General features: G+C 43.7%; 2 protein-coding genes across 2 annotated transcripts; one reads left to right on the forward strand and one right to left on the reverse strand.

Moving 5' to 3' along the window:
* Positions 1–7205: 7205 nt before the first annotated feature.
* On the forward strand, positions 7206–11062 carry LOC119434502 (uncharacterized). Its single transcript, XM_049659504.1, has 4 exons — positions 7206–7507; positions 7766–7911; positions 8376–8503; positions 10901–11062. The coding sequence occupies exons 1-4, from the start codon at positions 7206–7208 to the stop codon at positions 11060–11062; spliced, it is 738 nt and encodes a 245-aa protein (XP_049515461.1).
* Positions 11063–20432: 9370 nt separating this feature from the next.
* LOC119434500 (putative nuclease HARBI1) lies at positions 20433–21677 on the reverse strand. The gene is made up of 2 exons (XM_037701650.2): positions 20982–21677; positions 20433–20714 (listed from the first exon to the last, which is right to left on the reverse strand). Exons 1-2 carry the CDS (start codon positions 21540–21542, stop codon positions 20490–20492), a joined length of 786 nt encoding a protein of 261 aa, XP_037557578.1. The 5' UTR covers positions 21543–21677; the 3' UTR covers positions 20433–20489.
* Between the last annotated feature and the right edge of the window lie 2364 nt (positions 21678–24041).

Below are 24041 nucleotides of genomic sequence, written 5' to 3' on the forward strand. Positions count from 1 at the left end.
CTAACTACCTGAAACCACAGTTTTGTTCTTCCTACTGAAGTGGTAAAAGTACACTAAAGCAAAAAAAATTATGGCGACGGACTCTTGTCACTCCCTTAAAAGAGCTATATTTGTGACTGGCCATACATATACAGTGCCTGAAGCTAAATCATAACTGTTGTCAAAGGAAGGGTGTGCACTGGTAAATCAGTTCTTGTACAATGTGCAATTTACTTTCTTTTACAAGCAAGAAACTGGATCCTCTGCTGACATTTATCACGGAACAGAGAAATCCTTTCTCACATTCTCTATGTATTGTCTTAAATGCTCAATGCAGTTTTAGTAGCATGGTCACTTCATCGTTTAATTGACCGGTCGCTAAGTGAACCCCCAATGTAATACCCTCCCCGTGAGGGAATTTATGGGTAACACGAATAAATAAAAAAACAAATGAGTGTCAACAGCACTGTGCTGACTAATTTGCATATTTCTGGCTCATGGTATTGGTTTATGACATTACTGTTGTATGACAATTATGTATGACAATCACAAAGAATTTTGGTGATGCAAATGGCACCATGCATCCCATTCGAAACCATGCTACCCTTTGTGCAGATATTGTCACGCGTGACGCAAAAGTTCTGTACGTGGACATCACGTAGAAGTCCATATGTCAGCTTAAGTTCGCGACTGGCTGCCTGAAATTGCAATTGTAACGTTAAAGCATTGTCAAAATATATTACACATGGCAAACCACGGCGCGAAATAAATTGACGAAGGGCCAATAAAGAGGAATTCACAGTCATGTCACTGGAAAGTTCGAAGTGAACAGCTCGGACTACAGCACAGGAAAATACTAAAATGAATGTTTTCACAGAGGCGTTTCCTTTCACAAACACTGAACCAGCGAAGTCAACACCCGTGACGTTTCACGCGTAAATATGAATTAATTTTACTTTGCCACACTATGAAATTTAATTATTCAGGTACAGAGAAATTGGAGCTTCATTCCGTAGCCACTGAGATTTTACACATGTCAATAACATTTATCTCTAGGCTATTTTAACTATAACTAAGGTCAGAATGGGGACAGCACCGACTTTCAACTTGTGTATTTGACACCCCTTCTTTATTTTTTTGAACAAGAGCATAAAGCAGGCATTCCAGTTTATTCCTTCAGCTAATATACTCCTCTCGTGGGATACTAAGAGCACAAGTTGTAAGATTTGCACAGCTTCTAGGGAACTCAGGAAGTGTTGTGGGTGTAGAGATATTCTGCAATGGCATAATCAGTTCTTCCAGTGGTCATTAAAGATTTCTAAAACGCTCATAAAGTGTGTGTTTGGTTGGATAATGCAAATGTAAGCTTAACAAGTCACGAGTGCATGACTCATGTTGAGAGCCATGCTAGTTGGAGTGCAAAATACTTCGCAAAGAATTGGATGAAAACATAGGTGCCACTGCTCTCTAACCTACTGAGTACACCCCTTGCATTATTTCTCACCTGACTGCGCACTCAATCTTAAGCACTGGAATTTTCTATGTACAAAAATGCACTAATTTCATTTTGCCTTATAAAACCTTTGCCTAAGGGGCAAAAGTCATCACTTTTGCCATCAATCTAGGGGGGTTTTCTTTTTGCTCGATTATATGTTCACGTCGAACAATCGCTCAACAAGTGTTATACGCTGATGCTCTCAGTTCTTTCCATTGAACACATCCCCACTTGCAAACTTGACTGGCATGTAGATTTAGTCACCATCATCAAAATCTCAAGTACCCGCCAAAAGCACATGGTTGAGTGTCATAGAAGGAGATACACCAATTTTACATGTGTCACATTTATTTTTCTTTTGAAAGTGACTATGTGGCTTTTCATTAAGACGTAAGGTGCGCAACACGGTGTATGCAACCGTCAAAGGCTGAAATTTGGCATAAAAATAGATAAAAGGTAAGACATGAAAATGTGCCTGCTTCATGCCATCCCTTAAAATTCAGAATAACTGTAATTTCTATTTGCTCCCTCATTTTTGTAAGGTGTTAAATTATGCTAGCAGCAAGCCAAGCATGAGCTTTTGTTTTTTATAACCAACACAGGTACCCTGCTCATTGTAAGTATAATTTCACTAAGCGCATCTTCAATGTCATTCTACGACTCTTTTTTGTCACGTGCATAAATCTGTTGAGAGGCCAGACAAAAAGAAGTCACTTGCGGTTTTTCAAAACTACTGCTGTTTCAGCTGTAACATCAGCCGAAATCAGCTGAAGCTTTTTTTCAAAACATATTTCTCCTGAAATCAGCTGAAGCTGTTTTTCAAAACATATTTTAACTTTCCATTGACACTTGCTCCTTTGTGCATGTCTCCAGAGAGCACACTTTATCTTGACTTGCCCATCAGCGATGTTACAAAAATTACTAAGGTGCTTGCCAAGAGCATGTCAGAATTTTCATCTTTGTGTGACATACTGTCTTTTGAAAGTTTTCATGCCTTTGGTTACATGGTACAACCAGTATACCCACATTTTAGTTTTCTCGTCCAAATAGCATTGCAATGCATTTTGAGGCTTTGGAGTGCACTCCTATGCACCATGTGGAGTCGTGCTGAGCTGTCTCCTTGACACCATTTTGTCCTTGCAGCTGCCTTCTTGAGCTTTATAAAACAGGTGCCTGAAAAATATTGTGCGCAGAAATGAACACGAGAAAATATTGTGAAACCATGTAAAGACAGTCAAATAAAAAGGTCACGGCACTAAGAAGAAGCCTTAGCACTAAGTATTTCTACTGTAATGCAAGTGAAACATGTAAATAACTCTAATAGTCAGCTGCCAAACCAATGTCAATTTTTAAACGTAAGGAAAGAAAAAAGAAAACTGGCCGGTAGGCCTCACTCCAGCACCAGTGTTACAAAACTTCTACTAAAAATAGAATATTGGTCATTGTTGGCACACTTCGTAAATGCATCCCCTCCTCTAGGGAAGAGAGCAGTGGTGGTATTGTCTGCATCTCATTTCTGAGGTTATCAACAAATATAATTCCTCAAGAGAATTCAGCCTCTTTCTTATCTAAAACAAAAGCAATCAGCCGTCAAAGTAAAGGGAACATAGCGGGTGGAGTTAAGAAAAGTATAAAGACTACACTCGGCGTACACAAGTGGCCAACAATAACGCGAATGTGGTGCTAGAAGAATGAGGGAACATGACATGAAAAGGAGCTAAACCACCCTTACAGAAACCCGTCAAACTTATGAGACCGAATTCTGTACGCTCTGCTTATGCTGCAATTGAAGCTGATTACAGTATGAAGTACTCAAATCTGCAGTCATTTAACTGAACAGTAAAGCGTGTAGCTTTCATGTAACCTGCCAAAAAGCAAACGGCGCAAAGCTGCATGACAAATTCGGATGTGTCAGAAACACCGCTTATGACACATCCTAGGCACGTGCCCATTGTGCCCCCCCCCCCCCTTACTCTGGTTATCACTATGCGCAAGCCATAATTTGAGGATATTTCCTGTAGGCATGACAATATGGTCCTCTAGTTCAATGGATATTACTGCGTGTCATTATAAGGAGGGGTAGCAAAGCCTGTTATGGTAAGCTTACCCACATTTCAACAATGACAAGAGAGAAAATTCTCTGCGGGAAAGTTCACTGCGGCCTGCATCTAAGCTTTCTAAAAGCATGAACTTATTTTCATTTATGAGGTAAGCAGTGGGGTTCATTCTTGACCGACTCGACTCGTGCTGCAGTTTGAAATCTAGCATTTCACATTCTTGAAGGCATGTAAAAGCTTCAGTTAGACCAACGTCATTAGTTTATTAGACCAACTCATAGTTTCTGCATGACAAACGACTGGTAAACTGCAAGGCAACATTTTACTTTCATACTTTATTTCTCCGCGAAATATATCAAGGTGGTAAATACATTTCAATCTGCCCTGCAATAGCAAAATACACAGCTTACGCTTGAAACCTACAGAGGAAGGTTAATTTAGCCGTTCATGCGACATAATTTTTAAGTGCCAGCTCATACTAGCAAATGCACAGCCAAATCGAAAACAGTAAAAGTGGAGACCGAGCCAATCGCAACAATGTAGAACGTCCCTGCCACTGTAATCCTACAACAATAGGCATTATATTCAATTACAGTGCATAACTCGCCACTTTATCAGTCACCGAGTCCATACACAAAGCACCTGTTGACATTCGCACCGTGCTCGGAAACCGCAACACGAGACACAAAATCACACATAAGTTTACACCAATTTAATACATTGGCAAAAAAACTGTGAGTCTTATTCAGCCCCAAACAAGAATTCCCAATGCGTATTCAGGCAGTTTAACATTACGCGCCAAACTGACCTCACGCAGCGTGCAGCTGTATGCCTGCGGCAAGTTTCTAACTGGCGCAAGCACTGCACGTAACTTCACTGGCCGCAGATAACCCATGGGAAACACACTGTCAAGCGCACGCCTTAATATAACGAAAGCATGCCGCCAACAAGCTGACGCCTTTTGTTATGTAACTCCCTAGTTAAACAGTGCTCCGCACACCGTAGACTGCGAAACTGAATAAATTCGAACACATAAAACACAGGCTAAGCACGCTCCGCAATGGCACGGATTCACGGGCTGGTGAAGAAACCTTTTTATGGGACGCCGCGCCTCACTTATTATTGAACACACCGCGCTTCACTCAGCGTTTTCTATTTTGAAAGCTCTTACGGATACCGGCAAGTGATAAAATCGCATGCAGTCATCTCGACGACTGGCTTTTTTCTATTGACATCGAATAACGCAGCACGCATACCTAGTCCGTTGGCAATCGCGGCGGCTTAACAGGCTTAACTTCGCGATCACTGCCTGGCCATAGCTTGCCATATACGCAGAATGTGCCACGTAAGTTAGAAGTCACTTACCGTAGAGGATTTGTCGTTCAATCCAACGAACGACGAACGACTGTCCCTCTTTTCGCGGCGGCGAAACGTGGCTGACGCAAGTTTTTCTTGGATGGCCTTGGCACCCGCCGCCTGCCCGGTCCTGCCCGCTGAACGGATCATGCAGGAAGGAAAAAAAACTAGGAGGGAGCGTCACGTGACAATCTTGAAGCCTAGTCATAAAAATTTAGAGGAATAGGATGATGAGAAATAGGCCCTCACGTGATAGGCAAGCGGTAGATTTTACTCGGCTCGCTTCGGTGGCTTCGGTTTCGTCTGCTGCGGGGGTTTCGGAATATGCGCACATATTCGGCGTGGCAAACGCGCGCCGAGGTTAGTGAAGGAATTCGAGTGTGTGAAGCAGTTGAGTCTCGCCGCTTAATAAGCAGACAGGCGCCTAGGCTGTTGCGAACGAAGGCGTCGGCTAACCGGCATTGCGCCCAACAACCCGGGAGGACCACCTCAAGGACGACTGGTTGCGTTTCGGTGTGGTTTCAGGAAAACGAGGGAACCTTTCGCCCTGCAAACGTGTGAAGGCAACCAAGCCGCCCTTCCGACGACGATTCGTTGCGTTTGACGACGTCTTCTGGGAAAGAATGATGCCTTTCGCCCCCGCAAAATGTGCAGGCGATTAAGCGACCGTACAGGGTCCGAAGCGACTGTTTCCCTAAGGGAAAAAAATTCGTCCCGTCTTGTGCCCAAGGATGGACTGGCGAGCCGGAGACTCCGAACATATTTAGGGCCGTGCCGGCCCGTAGTTAAGGTAGCGTAGTCGACACTGTTGCTCGGGATGTGCTCAAAGTCTTCGGCCTCTTAGCAGACCGGCGAGAACTCCCGTCAGTAGTAGGCGCACCTGCATGATGAAGTTTTGTGTGCCAGGATGCCCTAATCGAACAGAAAATCGGCGCGATGGTCTGTCCTTCCATAGGTAAGCACAATGAACATTTCTTTTATTTATGAAAATGGAACTGCAATATTCGCGATCGTTAGTGACTACGTGCTCGTGCGAATTATAACTGACGAAATAGTGGTGCAATACTATTCAAGCCATTTTTTTCAACTTTTTCATAATTCCCACTAAGTGTTAAACATTTATTTCTCCTTGAAGTACTTTTATCAGCTAGCGTACACTCGTAAAAATCCCACGATGTGACACCATTTATTGTCGCGGATTACATTTCCTGCTATAAAAATTAGTATTGACTGAATTTTGTATGTATTTCTTGTGGCTGAAAACAACCAAAATTGCAATAAAACTAATTAATTCAAGAAACCATGAAAGATTAGTCTTCACATAACATACCAAGTTTTGCAATAGTCGCCAAGAACAATAATTTTGTAGAGAATATTCTGCTCGTTGTAACTCGGCTTGTGAATGCAAAGTTCAAACATCATGTTGCAAAGTTCAATCACTCCCCATGTTGAGGCTAAATATCATTTTCTTTTTTTGAGAAGATATGATGTTGGTTGACATATCTTAAACAACAGGTAAATGACAGTTTCGATGAAATAATGCAGTTTTACTTTAAATTACAGGAGTGAACATCATTTTCATTAATTTATTAGTGGTACCCTGAAGGCCTGGAGGCATTACAGAGGGGGCATTACATTACATTATGTATGTGTTACAGCTATATCTTTGATATTTTTGTGTGAAACCTGCACTGCAAAGTTACTACAGCTCCATTTTCCCCGAGATTCAATTAGCTGTATGTGTATTTTACAAGCACACTTAGATCAAACATAGTTTTCTACACAAGGTGATGCGGTGTGTAGGGAAAGCATGCACAGATCATGCGAGGTCTTTCGCATGACTCTGCAAAGGTTGTGTAAATGCATTCCACAGCAAATGTTATTGTTGGACCTGAAAAATATCTGGTGGGTTATTCTTTAACTGCAGACGCTCGCAAAGGGCGATGCCACAGCAATGAGTTAACCTTAAAGTGAAGCAGCTACATCCACAGGTACATAACAGCATCAAGTTGAGCCAGTATGTTGATGCACAGCTGTATGCAGCCACAATGCATGTTTCCAGTTTGATCATACCTTTTTCATGACATCGACAAACTGCAGATAAGTATATTTCTACTGTTTCATATTTAGCATAATAATAGTACACGGATTAAGTCACTTTACGAACTGAATGTCCAGCAGTTTAAAAAAGGCACTGAGAACCAATGAGTGTTCGTGCTTTTACATGCACGTGGGCGCGCGAAAATGTAAAAGTGATAGCGTTTGCCCGATCTTCGAAGGCATGCCACCCCCAGTAAGCCTATGCCATAGCCAGAAGCATGGCGGAAAGCGAACTGGCACCACCTGCAGCAAAAAAGGCTAGGTCGGGGCGTCATGCGTCTGCTTTCCAAAAGGAAGAATTAGTAGCCTTCTTGGAGAGGCATCCCGACCTAGCCAGGCCGAGCAGCGAATTGTCCGGGTGTTTCACGGGCCATGAACGCGAAAAATTGTGGGCCCAGCTGGCGGAGCTTCTGAACGAACGTGGCCCCGCAAAGAAGAGTACGACAAAGTGGCGGCGTTATTGGTCCGAGCTTGTCGCACAAATCAAGCGGGATGCAGCCGTTGTGTCGGAAGCTGCCACGTAAGTTGCACTGGTATTATAGTTATTTAAGGAAAAAGACGCCGCGGTTGTCGGTCTGTGTTATGCTCACAATGAAATGTCGCCTTATTCGTTAATTGATGAAAAGTTGACCAACTTAGAGCTGCGGGGCCGTGGTTTCACAGTGGCTTTTAGTAGTATTTATTCGTGTTAAATACGTTTCTGTGAACGACTGACCAGTTACAGTCGCGAGTAACTTTCTCATTTGGAAATTTTCTGCGTACCTCCTTCTTAAACGCGTTTTGCCCCCCATTTCAGTGGCACAGGTGGTGGCAAGCTACCAGGGCTCGGAGGGAGGATTCTTTCATTGATTGGCCGTGAATGTGCCGTGGGCTTGGGGCCTTCACTGGTGCTAAAAGACCCCACACCGGTGAGTGCGGTACTGCGTATGCAGTTTAATTGTATTTGTTTAATCTCTACTATCATGAAAGTGCAATCCATAGACTGCATTTCCACTCGACTACAGCAAACGCCATGTAAGGCGTGTAGAAAGTTCCATTAGCGCACAACTGTAGAGCTTGCACTCAACTGCATAAAATACAGTATGGTTTAGCATTGTCAAACTTTAAAATGGTTTGTTTGCGTGATTTTATTTAGGACAACTTATCTGTTTCTTTTACCATCGTTCTGCAGGAGTCGCAGCCCTCGACCAGCCAGTTGGACCTCCCAGTAGTCCCACTGCAGCAGTCGATTTCCGGTGTGTCATAGGCAGTTTTGTGCAATTAGATATGACTTATTCAATTGCAGCTTACCATTTTTCTTTTTACGAGCTAGCACAAGCATGCGTGTAACATGCCACACTGTGTTGTTTAAATTCCTTGTTCGTTTTTCTCCTCATTATACACCACAGTGCCCCCCACAAACACAATGCCAAAAGGCTTGCAGGCACTGCCTAAGGCTGGCACTCTGCAGGTCATTGCGGAAGACCAGAAGAGGCTGGCCGAGGCAGTGGAGGGTCTGCGGGCTGACACAGCACAGGCATGTAAAATCTTTAATTGCAAACCACTCTGCAACCACACAAAGTGCTTGGCTTTTGGAACCATAAGACAAGGCCTTTATGCAGCTTAGGGGCTTCGTGGGTATTTCTGAAAGAGGCCCTGTGTTAGCCTTTCTTGTTCCTTTGCTGTTAACTTATCGGTTTATTCACATGTAATGTTTACTAGGGCAACAGGAATTTCACAAGCTGCAATTCAGAGAATGTTCATAATCTAGAAAAGCATCACTTTGGGTTACCTGGCGTATGGGGCAAGTATTGCAAGCCTATTGCTTGTGCTTGCAAATGAACATCAATGTCTTTACTATCCAAAGCAGGCGGCACAGGAAATTGGTGACTGTGTAGAGGGGAGATTGGCAGAATTTGAAAGAACTCGACTGAATAACGAATACTTTCTTCTAGAAGTGCAATAAGATGACATAGTCCTGGAGAAGCAACAGCAGGAAAACAAAAAATGAAATAACTTTCATTACATACGCCTATGTCAGCATAGTACAAGATGTGGAAGTATTATGTAGGGTAAATGGCAGTGATCATAGGTCTCAAATTCCTATGAATTTTGAAGAGAGGCGCAAAATTAGTCGAGGTAAAAATAAGCCAACGTATATGCAGTCAGGGTGAGAACAGATTATATCATGCTCTTCACAAATAATTTCGCACCTATAGAACAGAAAAATGGAGAGTGAGAAGATGATAACCTTGATTTAATGAATGGAACGTTACAATTTACAATACTACGAAGATGAAATTTAAGGAGGATGTAAGGCACGAGAGCAACAAGTAACAACTTTTCTGAAGTAACAACGGATCTGATAAATGAACATGAAAGTGCGTAGCCTCAGAAATAAAACAGAACTCACCAAACTGGCTGAACTGATGGACAGAAAGATTGTTAGGGATAATCAAATTAGAGCATTGGAAGGAGTATGGAAACAGTAAAGAATTCAAGCAGGAAGACATCTGTGAGAAGAAACTTGGCATAGGAAAGATTGAGATGTATGCACTGAAAGACAATTAGGGCAATTCAATATTCTACATAACATTCACCAAGGTGATTTCCAAGAAAGTCAGCACAACACTTGATTCAAACCAAACCCAGACATACACAGCCTCCAGGTATGAGCTTTCTATAATGGAACACATGCATGTCATCAATCAGGTAATTGGAAAAGCTGCAGAGCACAACAACCTTTTTACATGGCTTCATTTATAGCAAAAAGGCATTTGGATTAATTAGATACATACAGTCATAAACGTTGCACATCATAGAGCAAAAGAAGCACAATACTCTGGGAAATATCGAGACTATGCAGCTATAATAATTCGCCACTAGCAAAGTGGAATAACAATCAAGAAAGGGATCAGGCAAGAAGACAAGATCACCCAGGTGCTATTCACTGCACAGTTAGAAGTATTCGAACTATTACACTTAAGCGGACCTAGAGCAAGCATTGGAAGGTTAATAATAGGGAAAATACAAAGATAACTTTCACTAACTTGGTGAGATAAGGTGAGATAACAGAAATTCATGAGTGACATTTAGCCCGCAGAATCTTTGGAAGAGCACCTTTATCCAGGTTAAATATCAATAGCAGGTACTGATATAAAGCAGGAAACTTATACAAAAATTTCATTGGTTGAACGGCACATGGAAGACATTACCGAATCGTGATCACCACGTTACCCATATCCGTGAAAAAAAGTTTAGAATCATTGCATTCTACCTGTTATGCGATCTGGGACATAAACCTGGAGGTTAACAGAGAAACTTGAGAAGTCAAGGACTGTGCAGAAAGCGAAGTAAAAAAAATTGTTGGAGATAGCATTAAGCCAGGAAGACAGTGGCATAGTAAACAGTGGCAACTGATATGCTAGTTGAGATTAGGAAAAAAATGGAGCCGGCGGGCAGGCCATGCACGTCTTCAATCACTTGTTGCCAATTCATAACAGGCGATTACATAAGCATGACAGAATGAATGTTAAGGAAAGAGAACTGCAGCCGAGGATGGTATGAAATTGCACAATGGGACAAAAATATGTAGGCATAAGGTGCAATCAGCTCAGATAAAACGGGATTGTATGGAGATGCATTTGTTTTGTAGTGAACAAAAATAGGTTTGTGGTGCTGATAGTAGAGACATGTGGAGGTGCGGGGACACCTCAGCCACTGGCACACTAATCGTGATAATTGGCTCTGAAAACGACAACCCCAGTTATGAAAAATAAAGCAACGTCCCGACACATTGTTTTATTATGCATACTACGCTAAAGGCTTCCACAGTTAATGGCACTTAGTACCAATAGTGCAACAAGTTTTTTTTTCTTTGTAAATAATGGTTTATATGCAGTAGATTCATTCCAACAATCCACTTTTTTTGCAGCAAAACATTCTGCTGCTGGAGGCACTGAACCGCCTGGTGGCAGTAGGCGAGTGCCAGGCACGTGCTCTAGAGAGTGTGGCAGAGGTACAGAGGGCTGCTCTGCAACAGCAGTATCAGTGCCCTCGCTGCTCTCCAGTCGAGCCCCCAGAAGACACCTTATAAACAAAGCTTTCAGTTTATTATTTTATTATTCAAGAGCACGAATAAAATTATTGCAGTAAACCTAGTACTGTGCTTATTAAGACACTTGTAACACGTACTTAGTGTCTCTTCAAAATGGGTAAAAACGTAGGAGAACCTGTGCCACTCTTGGACCATGTAAATGAAAAATACACTAATGCAGAAGCATACATGTTATTGTGCTGTTTGTTTTTTCTATGTGCAAGAATACAGTGCATGTTGATTAGCCACAAGATGAACGGTACGGGTAATTCACAATGAAAAGACAGGAACCACAGCAGGAGCTTAATAATGCGATTGCCTATAGACTGTGCATATGAATGCAACACTCCCCGATTCACACGTGCCATTACATGCATGTTCGATACCACATACATTTTTCACAATGTCATATTTGCATGTACTAATTTTCACACAGCTTAAGCCCTTGTATAGCTCACTTGTGATGTATCCATTTCATAGGCAAAATAATTGTACACTTTATCCTTTTGTGTTGTACAAAAAGTGGCATCCTCTACAGTCGGATACAACTTCAGAAGGCAGGAGAGGCCCCGCCCAGACGACCAAAGTGCAGCAGCCGATTGCCTCCACGTCTAAAGAAATAGCCCCTCTCCACCAAGCAGGTCTAGTGTGTCCGGTGGCACGACGTCACTCTAGAGTGCGTGCCCATTGGTGCAGGCTTGTATTCACCTGCCTTTGAAGTGCTGATTCCACGGCCTCCTAATGTACCCGACTATAGAATAACGTAATGCCTTGCACTGGTTGCATATACTTTAGCAATTTGATAGCACACAATGATCAGGAACAGAAATCTATAAAGGCATCCAAGCAAAGCTGGCTGGCCACTCTTCCACTATGAGGGGCCGTAAAAAGGTCTCGCCAAATATTCCCATGATGTCCTTGAAAAAGAGGCGGTGTTTGGCACTTCTTTAGAATCAAAAACGGATTGCAGTGAATGTTGTGTACCACGTAAAAAAAAACTGAGCTTGGTTGTCACGACAGTATGAATGGAAGCTTTTGCTTCACATAGGTAACAAACTGCTCTGTCCTGTACAACTGTTGAGTCCGGTGTGGCGCTTACTATGTCAACAGTGTCAATATACAAATTACACTTTTCAAAGGCCATTCATTTAACCATTATTTTTGTACGAAGGTGCTTTGAATCAGTGCTTCTATTACATGAGTAGGTGGACTTCAAAGCAAAGCTTTGTTTGCAAACCTTCAGCCTTCCATAATTGTGTGGCAAGGCACTACTATATTGTCAAATAGCTCACACTTCCTTGGTCATGCACCAAAGAAGCCCAATTCTCTATCTGAAGTTGGATTGCGCAACAATTCGACAGCACACAAAGAAGAATAACACATACAGCATAGCGTTCTGCTGCGCGTATTTCTCTTCTTTGTGTCCTGTCAAATTGTTGTGCAATTCAACTTCAAGCCAGCTATACCAATACACCCAGTCTTCAACCTTACCAATGCTCCAGTTATTAGGCCACAATGGCGCACATCTTTGAAATGTCCCAACACAAATTAGCTCTCCAAAAAATCACCACAAGTCTTAGATTTTGGAACACAGATGTACGCACGTGCCATATTCTTTACCACTAAACTCACAGGAATCAAAGGGGCAAGCATTAACTAGCCTTACTGCTGCCGTTAAAATCATCATCATGACACGTATGGAAAGACAGTGCCACGTTTCAGTAAAGGGAGTGCCGGAGGGAAAGGCGAGGCTTACAATAAAAATAGCAGTTGCAAGGCATGTTCAATGCTAAAATATGCTGCACGTCGCTCATCCTACTTTGGCATTGCGGCAAGCTCTTACACGTTTGAGCATATCACGTTTTGTGTAATCATTGCTCTAAAGCTGTAGAAAAAGCCAACTCGCTAAGCAATTTTTATTTTTATCTGGCGGGTTGAAGACCCACTTTTCATTGGTGTCTGCACCACACTTCTCCCAATATGTAATTTTGCCTTGGTGGTTCATTACATATTTAAGCACACCGAGTTCTGCAGTGCATTGGATCTGCATTGTTCTACTGCTTAAGAATTAGAGCCCAATTAAGAGACGAAAATATATGATTTGTCCATCCACAATAACGCTGCGCCCCCCAAAAACAAACAAGAAAATACACTGAACCTCTGGCACATGCATCAACAGTGAACAGAGCAAACACCCTGAAGTATTTTCTTCATGCAAGCCAGCACACTAAGATTCTCAATGCATTTTCATTTCGCCACAAATGCATAGGCACAACCGGCGTGGTGCGACATCCGCATCTCGCACTGCAACGAATTGTGCAATGCCTCGCTGTTTCATAGTGCGGCTGATAGATTATGCATGACCAAAATTCAGCATCATGCATGCTAAGTAACTTCACCAATGAAGAGCCCCGAAGTTCTTTATGAGATTAGCATTCATAGGGTACTTCACACAGTTTGTGATATCCATTTATCTATTTATACTTAATTAACCTCTTTCCCAAGAAAGATCCACTTGGAAAGCACCCTGACAGACAAGTAGAACAATTGGCAAAAAGTCAGCAACCAGCGAAAAAGTCAGTATCATAGGCAGCCGCATGTGAGATGTTGGTAACACAAAATGTAAGTCGGCTACACAGAAGTGACAAATTTGGCAATATAGCGTGTCTAGACATTGCTTCGATGCTAATCACAGTAACGCTGACATTTGTTGAGGCGAGTTCTGTCGGTCACAGCGCAAACACTGCACACGAGGCACTGAAGCTATACGTGCACACTACTATGGCGACACCTTACATTTAACTAGTTTGACATGCACTACGGGGCACGAAGACGACGAAAGCGACGCCTCACTCTGTTGAGGTAGCTGATACTTTGAGGCCTGCCTTGCTGGTAAAGCTGCAACTTTCAGTCACGCAGGGCCTTTCCTTTCGAAAACAGCATTCGTCTAACCTGCTGCGAAACAGGCTGAGTAGTCGAAGCCGTTGATAGTGGCACAGTTGGTGTTGACTGTTGAGGTTGCTGCTCATCGTCAGTGTCGATGTCATCACTGTCATCAACCTCTTCATCAGATGGGACGGGTTCACCAGCAGCAAGGCAAATATTGTGGAGTGTGGCACATGCTGCAACTATGTGGCCTGCTCGGCCAGGCTCATGGTGCAAAGCACGGTACTTCTGTAAGCACCGGAATCTTGCCTTCAGAATGCCAATGCAACGCTCCACAACTGCTCGCATGGCTGTGTGAACCTTGTTGTACTCTGCCTCGGGTGACGGTGGTGATGGGTGGCCTGCCACAGGAGTTAAAATCCATGGCTCCAGTGGGTAGCCACTATCGCCTGCAAGGAAACAGCAGTTGTGCTTGTTCAGAATTACTACCGTGAGACTAAAAGTGTAACCATACATGCACATGTAACTATACATGCACATAGTCGTGGCCTTTCTTTGCAGTTGTGACCCTAATGAAATTGCGAATTGACCAGACGATAACAAGGTGCACTAATTACTGGAAATCATGTGTTCACAATAGAGATAAAATGGTGGCTAACAAGCAATAAATTGAAGACACATCAACAAGAAGGCAGAGTAAAATTCATCAAACTGGGACACACTCTGGACAAAGTCAGACAAAATACCTGTACTTTGCCATTAACCTGCCAAAAGGCACGATCACAAAGATCAACGCAGAATATGTTAGCAAATTGCGGTTTGTCGATGACATCGTGTGCCTCAGCAATGAAGCCGACAAATTCCCCCCCCCCCAAAAAAAATTGAAGACGTAACCTAAGCAAGTATTAAAAGAGGGCTGAAAATAAACAAGCAGAAGAAAGAGATAATATTCAATAGCCTGGCGAAAGAACAACAATTCATGATTAGCAATCAACACCTAGAACCCATGCAAGATTATGCATATTTAGGGCCATCTACTAACAGTGGAGCCTTCTCATGAAAAGGAAACCCACCAAAGATTAAGGATGGGGTGAAGTGCGTACGGCAGGTATTCCCAAATCATGACAGGCAGTTAACCGCTGCCGATAAAGCGAGAAGTTTACAATCATTGCATTTTACATATGTGGTACAAACTTTGAGACTAACAAATAAAGCCGAGAAGAAGTTAAGGACCGCACAGAGTGCGATGGAATGAAAAATTATAGGTGTAACGTTAAGAGACAGGAAGGGAGCAGAGTGGATCAGAGAACTAACGGGAGTCGCCATGTTCTTGTTTCTATTAGGCAAAAAAGATGGTCTTGAGCGGGTCACATAATGTGTAGGACAAATGATTGACAGTGAGAGCGATAAAATGGATACCAAGGAATGGGAAACACAGCTGAGGGCGACAGGTGGAGGGATGAAATTGAGGAGTTCGCAGGCTTAAAAATGAATCGGCTTGTGCAGGATAGGTTAAACTGGAGATCATTGGGAGAGGTCGTCGTCCTGCAGTGGACAAAATAGGATGATGATGATGACATGGCATTCCGTTGGTGATCTTCAGGAATAAATATCATTTGGGACCTTATTTTGACTGCCTTGTTGAAAAGTTTACACAGCAGGATGATAGCCTAGACACGGTAAGAAGGGCAATGCATTTTGTAACAGATATGACAGCCAGCTCTGTCTACGAGAGGCAAGTTCGGAGGACAACATCAAGGGACCAAGCTTATTATCTCCTGTTAAATCCAGAGATGTGCGGAATAAAACAGGAAAGAATTATTTATGCTGCATGGCCTCCTATTTATTGCAAGACGGTCATTGTGTGGCTTGCAAGAGCTGGACCCAGCTAATGTGTCGACAGTTTGCAACAATACATCCAATTTTCCCGAGATGTAAAACGTCCTGTAAAGAAGCGTCCCATGAAAATGCCATACTCGATTTCGTAAACATTTGAAAATGCTCATTTTAAACGAATATACGCGTCAAGCGCATTCGAAAAATTATGCTAGGACACTGCAGTTATGCAGCTAGCAAAAATGTTGGATAAGTAGAAAAAACATGTCATTAAAAAGATGTCAGTACCCCTACAAGCATCAACACGCATGGCCAACGAACGCTAAACATGATAATATATATATATATATATATATATATATATATATACCATGCTTTCTGCAGAAGTCTGTAACCGATAAGCTGCAATTAACCATGGCCTTTGTGAGCGAAGGCTATTCAGGACCTGAAAAACTGGTGATTCCTTCTCCATTGTTGTCTCCTGCAGAACTCAGATTTAAGTTATTTTCTTTAAACATCCATTCTATTCTCGCTAATGGCGACTTCTCTATTGTATGCATTATGTACTGTACATCAGACCTACAATATCACCTACTTGCATTTCTTTTCTGATTCGTGTGGGGAAAAATGTGGTATGGTTATAATTTTTCTTATCTGCTATCAGATTTATAACTTAGTCAAAAGGCTTGCTGTACTGTTGTGTTTAATGGGTTATAGCACAAACCGGTGACAAAAAATCACTTTTAAGCAATAAGTTTAGCTGTTACTGAACAGCAGAACCTTTCTCATTTGCATGTTGAGGCTTCATTTCCTCTTCTAATTTGGTGCTCAGCTGCCGCACAATACATTGTCATTTCCTAGGCTCTGTTAGCCCTTCTCGAGAGGGCATGCCTCACTCCTTCACTAATTGCATGGAAAGTAAAAGCAAACAAAAATTCAATGTCTCTACAGCTGTTCTTTGAGCTGTCTCTTTTTTATTCAATGCCGCAATACTTTGACATCATTTACAGGTATTTAAGTGTGTTTGTTTAGCAATCAGTATAAGCTTTAGAGCAACACATGCTGCCGCTGCAAAGCATTCTGCCAAGATAACAAATCGGCTCATGTAGTACAGTGTGATGAGTGTATACAATGAAGATCGCAACTTTCGTTATAGAGGCTCAGGGCAGCTCCGTCATGCACTCTGTCAATCATCACTGCCAGGAACTCAGCATCTTCTGAGAAACATATTTCTACCTGACTCCCTAATGTAAACTGGCATGAGTCGGACAAAATATCAGTAATGTGCATTGCAGTTGAAGTTGATTTGGCATGCTTATTTGCTGAGTTATTTGGTTACATCATATGTTTATCATTATGTTCAAGCAAAAAAATCCACTATTGCCCTTAATTTCCAACAAATTAAGCTAATGTTGTCCTGTTACCTAAAAAAAGGTAATGCATATTATCTGCCATTACTTCATTTTGAGAAATTTTGGCAGTGATTCCATGTTGCAGGAACCCAGATAAATCAAGGTTTTACACTCAATATTGATTTAGCCAGATCTGATTTATATACTACAATTACCAAGCTACACTGCTTTAGGACCTTTATTTTATTTAGATGGTGGGGCACATCAGCATGACTGAGGTTAGATGACACTGTTTATTAGAAAGGTACTGAGTATGTCACTTGAGAATGTTACCAATAAGTAATGCAGTATTGCCAGTAGTGTTCGAGGGTCACGATTATCAGCCACTGCCCATAAAGCGAATGAGAATCAGTGAAGGAAGCACACTGCCAATTGTGCCATCTTGAGCCAAACCTTTGAGCTGTGATCAGCTAAACCAAAACAGATATTTCAAATTAAGTTGCTAAATCAAGCAGGATGTGCACGTTCAATGGTGCACATCCTTGCTAGTGTTTAGCCTTAGAATTGAAGCCTATGCATTTGACTATGCCTATGGACTGTGCAAGTTTGGTGGCAAAACTAAACCTGGCTACCAAAAAAAAAACAAGTATGGCACGAGTATTTGTGACTGCGGCTTCAATCCAGGCCGTGGCAGCTGCATTTAGACGAGGGGAAAATCCTAAAAACGCTGATGTTCTTAAATTTAGGAGGGATGTTAAATAATGGCAAGTGGTTTCACTGATGTCGAGCTTTATGAAGCTGCTCCAAAACGCATGTCTTCTGCTCCAATATTGACAATTCCTGCTCCAACTTTGCAAATTTACTGCTCCCATAGCTGCTCAAAAACATGCTTGTCTGCTTTCATCACTGAGCATGCATCATAACAATTTATTAGTTTTATGGCATCAGACTAAAAAGAGTGTTTACTTCGTGTGCACCACAAAGTGTTTGAAGGCCATGGCAGCAATACAGTGACTGTGTTGCCAAAAGCTGTCAAATAAGCCTTTCCGATTCTGCGCTTTCCTTTGATGATTCAAGGGCACATGCTCTGTCTTGTGCTGAATGGACACAGCTTTCTACACCACAGCCATGTGGCAGTGGTATCTGATATCAAAGTACCACCACAGCATTTTATTGCGATAGCAATTATATGGACACTCAAAAGCAGATTTCTGCCGTCGCCGTCGCCGTGAGGTTCCGTATGACGTCAATGGAGATGAAATCGTCGCCGCGCGCCGAACGCTGTATGTGCGAGTGAAAGGGCGCGAGGGGCGCGCGCTTTCACGGGGAGTGAACGCACGGCGAACAAACGCGCGTTCTGCGCCGTGCTCCCTTAAGGGCTGCAGAAGTAGGCGTCTCTTTCCTCCTTTACAATCACCATATATGTAGAGCAAACACGCTTTCTTCCGACGCGCGAGAGGCCGTGGGGGAGGGGGAGGGAAGGGAGGCGACGTTTAGCTGCGGCACCAAGTGCCTATTTATATCAGAGGCTCCGGCAACAGTCACCAACGCCGCACGCATTTTGAGCGAACGCGGGCAAAACGCCGACGGCATCGACAACAGTTCTGCGTGTTGCCGGTGCTGCTGCATGTCCAAGTTTATACAGCTGATAAAGCTAATATCATTACTCCGTATATCTGTCTACAAATTTGCTATCGCAATTGATGCTTCGCCTTTCAGGTGAAACTGCGACAACTTTTTCAATGACATACTGCCTCCTCTTTATGCCCTAGGTCACGCTTATCTGCCGCATGTTTTGAAGTGGGTGAATTAAAATGTATTGCAATTATTTATTTGCAGGATTCTGTGGGATTTGAGGTGCCAGGTGTAATTAATTAGTTCATGGCGTCCTACAGAAAAAATTTGCTTTCAGGCCTACTTTACCAGAGTACTTAAGTCATGTTCTCGAATTCTAATTTTTTACATTAATTGAAGGCATAGGACCTCGAATCCACAGAAAAAAAAATGGTTCCACGCCTCAATGACACCTCAACATATCACATTAACAGCTCCTCTGCAGCCACTTTTGGTTTAGTTTCCGCAGGTTATACTGTATCGTGATGCCCCACCCCAGAAGGTGGTCAAGTAGCTGCGAATTCCAGCGTTTTGGCACTTGCTCCAGCTCCCTCGATCACCTCTTATGCGGCTCATCAGGGGGAACAATGTCGCGGCAGAGTATACAAGTGAGCAGGACAGAACAGGTGTCAAAACGTCACAGGGCGCTGCTTTCATGTGATCACCTTCTGGTTTACGATGTCACGATATAATATAACAATTGGTACAATCATAGAAAATGAAATCAAAAGCGGTTATAATTAATTATTCAGGGCGCATGAGGCTTGACAATATTTTTTCTGCGCTTTTGGAGGCCCTGGACTTCTATTTACACTGAAAATTATGTCTAAATACCAAGTCGGTACACTTTTAAAGAGTAAATGCACATCACGAGACATGCATGCCAAATTTCTTGACATATACACAGCAATAACTGCTATCGCCCTCGAGCATTCCACATGCACATAAATCACAAAAGTAATTTAAACGATTTGTTAAAGGCCTATGTCTAGGAATCACAGACGGCTGAAACTCTTCAGCAAGCATGCGAGTGCATACAACTGTTATTGAACATGCCAATTAGTGCCGAAATGAGCAAATGTGAGGGTGCAATTTTGACGACTGTGTTCACGCGTGTTCTCCAATACATGTAAATATTCAGTGCCTGTACTTGCGAAAAGTGTGCATGCACATAAATGTGAGACTGTGTTCCTCTGCCTGGAATATTACTCCAGCCAACCACAACTGTTTAGCATGTCAGAACACTGCAGAATGATATTGACTAATTGACTTTTCTTGACCAATTTATACATCCTAAAAAGCTGAAATGCATAAATTCCCGACACACAATGAGCACGAAGTGACAAAATTATAATACAATGAGCTCATTATGCAGAGTATGCTACCTTTCTGCAAAGAGTGATTTCAAGGTGTATGTCAAACACATTGTTGTGAAAGAAAAATAAACATTTAGTAACTCACAAGGAACAAACTGTGCTTCAATTCACAGCAGCACACAGCATGTTGTGCAGCAAGGACGGGGGAGTTGAACCTCACCCCCCCCCTAAAAATGTTTATGGTTTGTATGTGTATATAAACATGCACATATACCAACATATACACACATTAGAAACACGCATACAGAAGGTTCTATATCCCCATGTAAAAGTGTTCTGTGACGCAGAACACATTTCTTAATATTTTTATCGCAATCAGTCAAGTACACTGCTCTTGCACCAACTGCATATTTAGGAATGTCATTATGCACAGCACTGCAGTGTTCTTTGCAACCCCCCGTGTGTTCTTAACAGCGGATCCAGCCACTTAGGAAAAAAATACTTGCCAAGCAAGCAGTCGCCATCCTCAATAAGGAGCTCCAGCTGGAAATGTCGCCTAAAGGCCGATTTCCCCCAAACATGGGCATCATGGCAGGACCCAGGAAACCGGGCATCAATATCCAAGATGCGCAGGTCAGCATCGCACACCTGCAAGAAAAGTTCGAATATTTGTGCCATACTAACACAAATTATAGTTCAACGTAAGCCCAAACAGCCACATCACTGCTTAAGAAACAGCATTATTTTTTATAATTATTAGAAGTGCCCAAGAACAATCCAGTGGAAATATTTTTGGCACATCATGTAAAGAAAAAAAATTATTATTCTGAAGTGCATGCGCAAGTGTTCAGTAACTCGCCATGGTACATTACACCAATTATGACAAGCATGAAGGCAAACGGAAGGTGTACTTACCACCATTGCGTTCAAGGCATAGTGTGCTTTCCTTGTGAAGTAGTTGGCCTTGACCCTGTCTGGGTTTGACCTTGAAGGCGCCTTAATTCCTACGTACGTTCCGTCGACACACCCGACGACGTTCGTAATGTTCCCGCGATGTAGGAAGCGCTCCTTTATATATTCCCGCTCTGCCGCCGTCTTCGGGAAAGCCAGCCACCGCTTACGCACTGCCGCATCGATAAGTGCGTCAGACACATCTCTGACACAGCGGCTCACAGTACTTTGATGCCGTCCAATGTAACGCTCGGTGCCGACGCTTCCCTGAAAACTCCCAGTGCCGTAGAAACGGAGGGCGCAGAGGACTTGCTCTTCGACAGTGAGCGAATGAAGCCCGCCACGCTGTCTCCGTAGACGAGAGTCTTCGCCTAGCTCGTCGCACAGCCAGCGCACGGATGTCTTCGACAGGCGAAAATGACGCTGAAACTCCACGTCGGTCATGTACGTGAACGGGTCCAGACGGTCATACTGACGCTTGCTGCCGCTGGATGCAACGACACAGGCTGCTGCTGCCGCCGCCATGTTCCCGAGTTGAACTCGGAGGGGGTTTCGCGATGTACGAGTTTAGCACGAGTTCGCCTGTCAATCAAAACCAGAGGTCACGCCCCACGCGAGGCACGTAACTCCTGTGTGCGCACCCACCACGGTTGGGCCACGCCCAACTTTGCTGTTGTTTTCGCTGTTGTTTTCGACAACTCGCTGTTGTTTTCGACAACAGCGACGCGGTGCCGAGCTGAGACGCATCAACAATCTTGACAGCCGACATAAAACACGCACAACGCACTGTCATCGGTGATGTACTGAGGTAGCACTATCAAAAACAAAGCGTTGACTGTCGCTGGCTTATGCATATATCTTCTCGGGCTGAGATGGCCCCACAACACGGTTTCATTGCATGCGTTGTGGCGAGTAGCACACAGTAAATAATTATCGGCACGTCACAGTAGCTGCTTTGCGCCGGGGTGGACGACGATGCTGAGGAGTGCGTATCGCAGCAGTCGTTTGAGATGGCTGCTCCGTCATCGGTGATGTATCGGAGCTGATTTTGTCGACAAGGTCAGGAACGTGACTTTAGACATCGAAGATGTCATGGTCTCCTTTGACATTAAGTCTATGTTCACACGCATAACTGTGGATTATGCTGTGGACTGCTGCCGAAGAGCATTGCAAAATGACACATCTCTGCCCTCGCTCACCCCATTCGAAGTCGACGACGTGTGCCGCCTCTTGGAGTTTTGCTTGCGCAACACATACTTTTCATTTAATGGATCATTTTACAGGCAGGTGTTTGGAACGGCAATGGGAGCGTCGGTGTCAGTGCCTTGTGCCGATATTGCCTTGGAAGCCCTCGACGATAAAGCCCTGACGACGTTTCAGCCGGCTCCAAAAGTGTTCCTGCGGTATGTCGACGATTGTTTTTCCATTATCCACCGCGAAGACGTCGCAGCTTTTCTGCAGCACCTGAACGCTTTCCAAAGCACAATATAATTCACCGTTGTAGAAGAAGTTAATGGTCGCCTGGCTTTCCTTGACGTTCAAGTCATGCGTACTGCATCAGGCCTTTCAACAAGCGTTTATCGGAAGCCTACGCACAGAGGGAAATATCTGCACTTTGATTCGGCCCATCCCGTTGGACACAAACGATCTGTTGCCTCTACACTGGTCACCCGTGCTTTCCTATTGTGTTCGACTACTGACGCACGCAGAGCTGAGTTGAAGAGGGTGACGCAGGATTTGGTCAGCAATGGCTACCCCCACCAGTTTATAAAGACTGAAGAAAAGCGTGCTGCTGAACCCCCTATCAGGCCGATGAGAACAAGGAAACGGGCGTCTTTCCCCTATGCATGAGGCGTGAGTGAGTCACTATCAGGAATTTTCAAAGATTATGATGTACAAATCTGCCACGTCCCTTCAAGCAAACTAAAACAACAACTCGTCCGAGTCAAAGACAGCCTCGAAAAAGAAAAATATCCCGGCGTCATATACAAAATTCCTTGCCAAGACTGCCAGGCGTGCTACGTAGGCGAGACGGGAAACTTTAAAAGAAGGCTACAGCAGCACCGCAATGATGTAGCCAAAGGACACACGGTTTCCAGCGCCCTAGCAGTGCATCACGAGAAGACTGGTCACAGTATTAACTGGCATTCGGCTTCCATCATCGACAGAGAGAAGAAATTATCATCGCGATTGCTTCTCGAATCATTTTGCATACAATATACGACTAACACAATAAACCGGACACGGGGCCCCCTCCCTGAGTTGTACGCAAGCGCCTCACGTCTACCACCGCATATATAATAAAGTTTACCATGCATTCGTTCATTGTAAACAAGGCACCCGTACTGGGCACCGAAACGTCAATCTGTTGTTTTTGTGTTCATCAGTTGGTGAGTGTACGTTTATACAGCCATGTTTTTTCCTTGCCTAACGAGTTTTCGTCAAACCGTAGACTTCAACGGAAATTGTCGCGCCTGTGTCCACCAAAGCATCGACGCGCACTCGTTCGACAAACACCGAGAGCATATTGGACGGGCGCGCTGGAGGAATTTCAGTCCTGGTGTCGTATGGAGTTTGTCCTCCATCGCTGAATTTTCCGGACACATGTTAGAGTTGAGGGAGACAGGCCGTAGTGGCCACGTGGAGCGGCGGAACGGCGAAGGGGAGCGGCGTCTGGCTGAACGGTAAGTTCTTCGGTCTTCAGTCGATGTGGGCGGAGAAGTAGAGTGGAGCGGAGGTGAAGAGAAACGCCGGCTTTGGGAAGAGGCGCCACTGGAAAAGTTGCGTTCGGAGATGTCGTATCCCCGACGCTCGTCCTGCTGGCGCTTGCGGCAGAAACGTGAAATATGGCCGCGATAGCCTCAGTAATAGCACGTGGAACGTGACGGACGCCATGGCGGATAGTACAGGGGGCTAGGTGCTCCGGGAGTCAGTGCAGTGAAATTGGCCGATGAAAGCTCGGGCGTGGACGAGTCGTACGAGATGGTTTGCCTGGAGGCGCCAGCAGCAGACGAGGTTACGTGG

This window comes from Dermacentor silvarum, unplaced genomic scaffold, assembly GCF_013339745.2.
Source record: "Dermacentor silvarum isolate Dsil-2018 unplaced genomic scaffold, BIME_Dsil_1.4 Seq11290, whole genome shotgun sequence".
In the NCBI taxonomy this organism is placed as follows: domain Eukaryota; kingdom Metazoa; phylum Arthropoda; class Arachnida; order Ixodida; family Ixodidae; genus Dermacentor; species Dermacentor silvarum.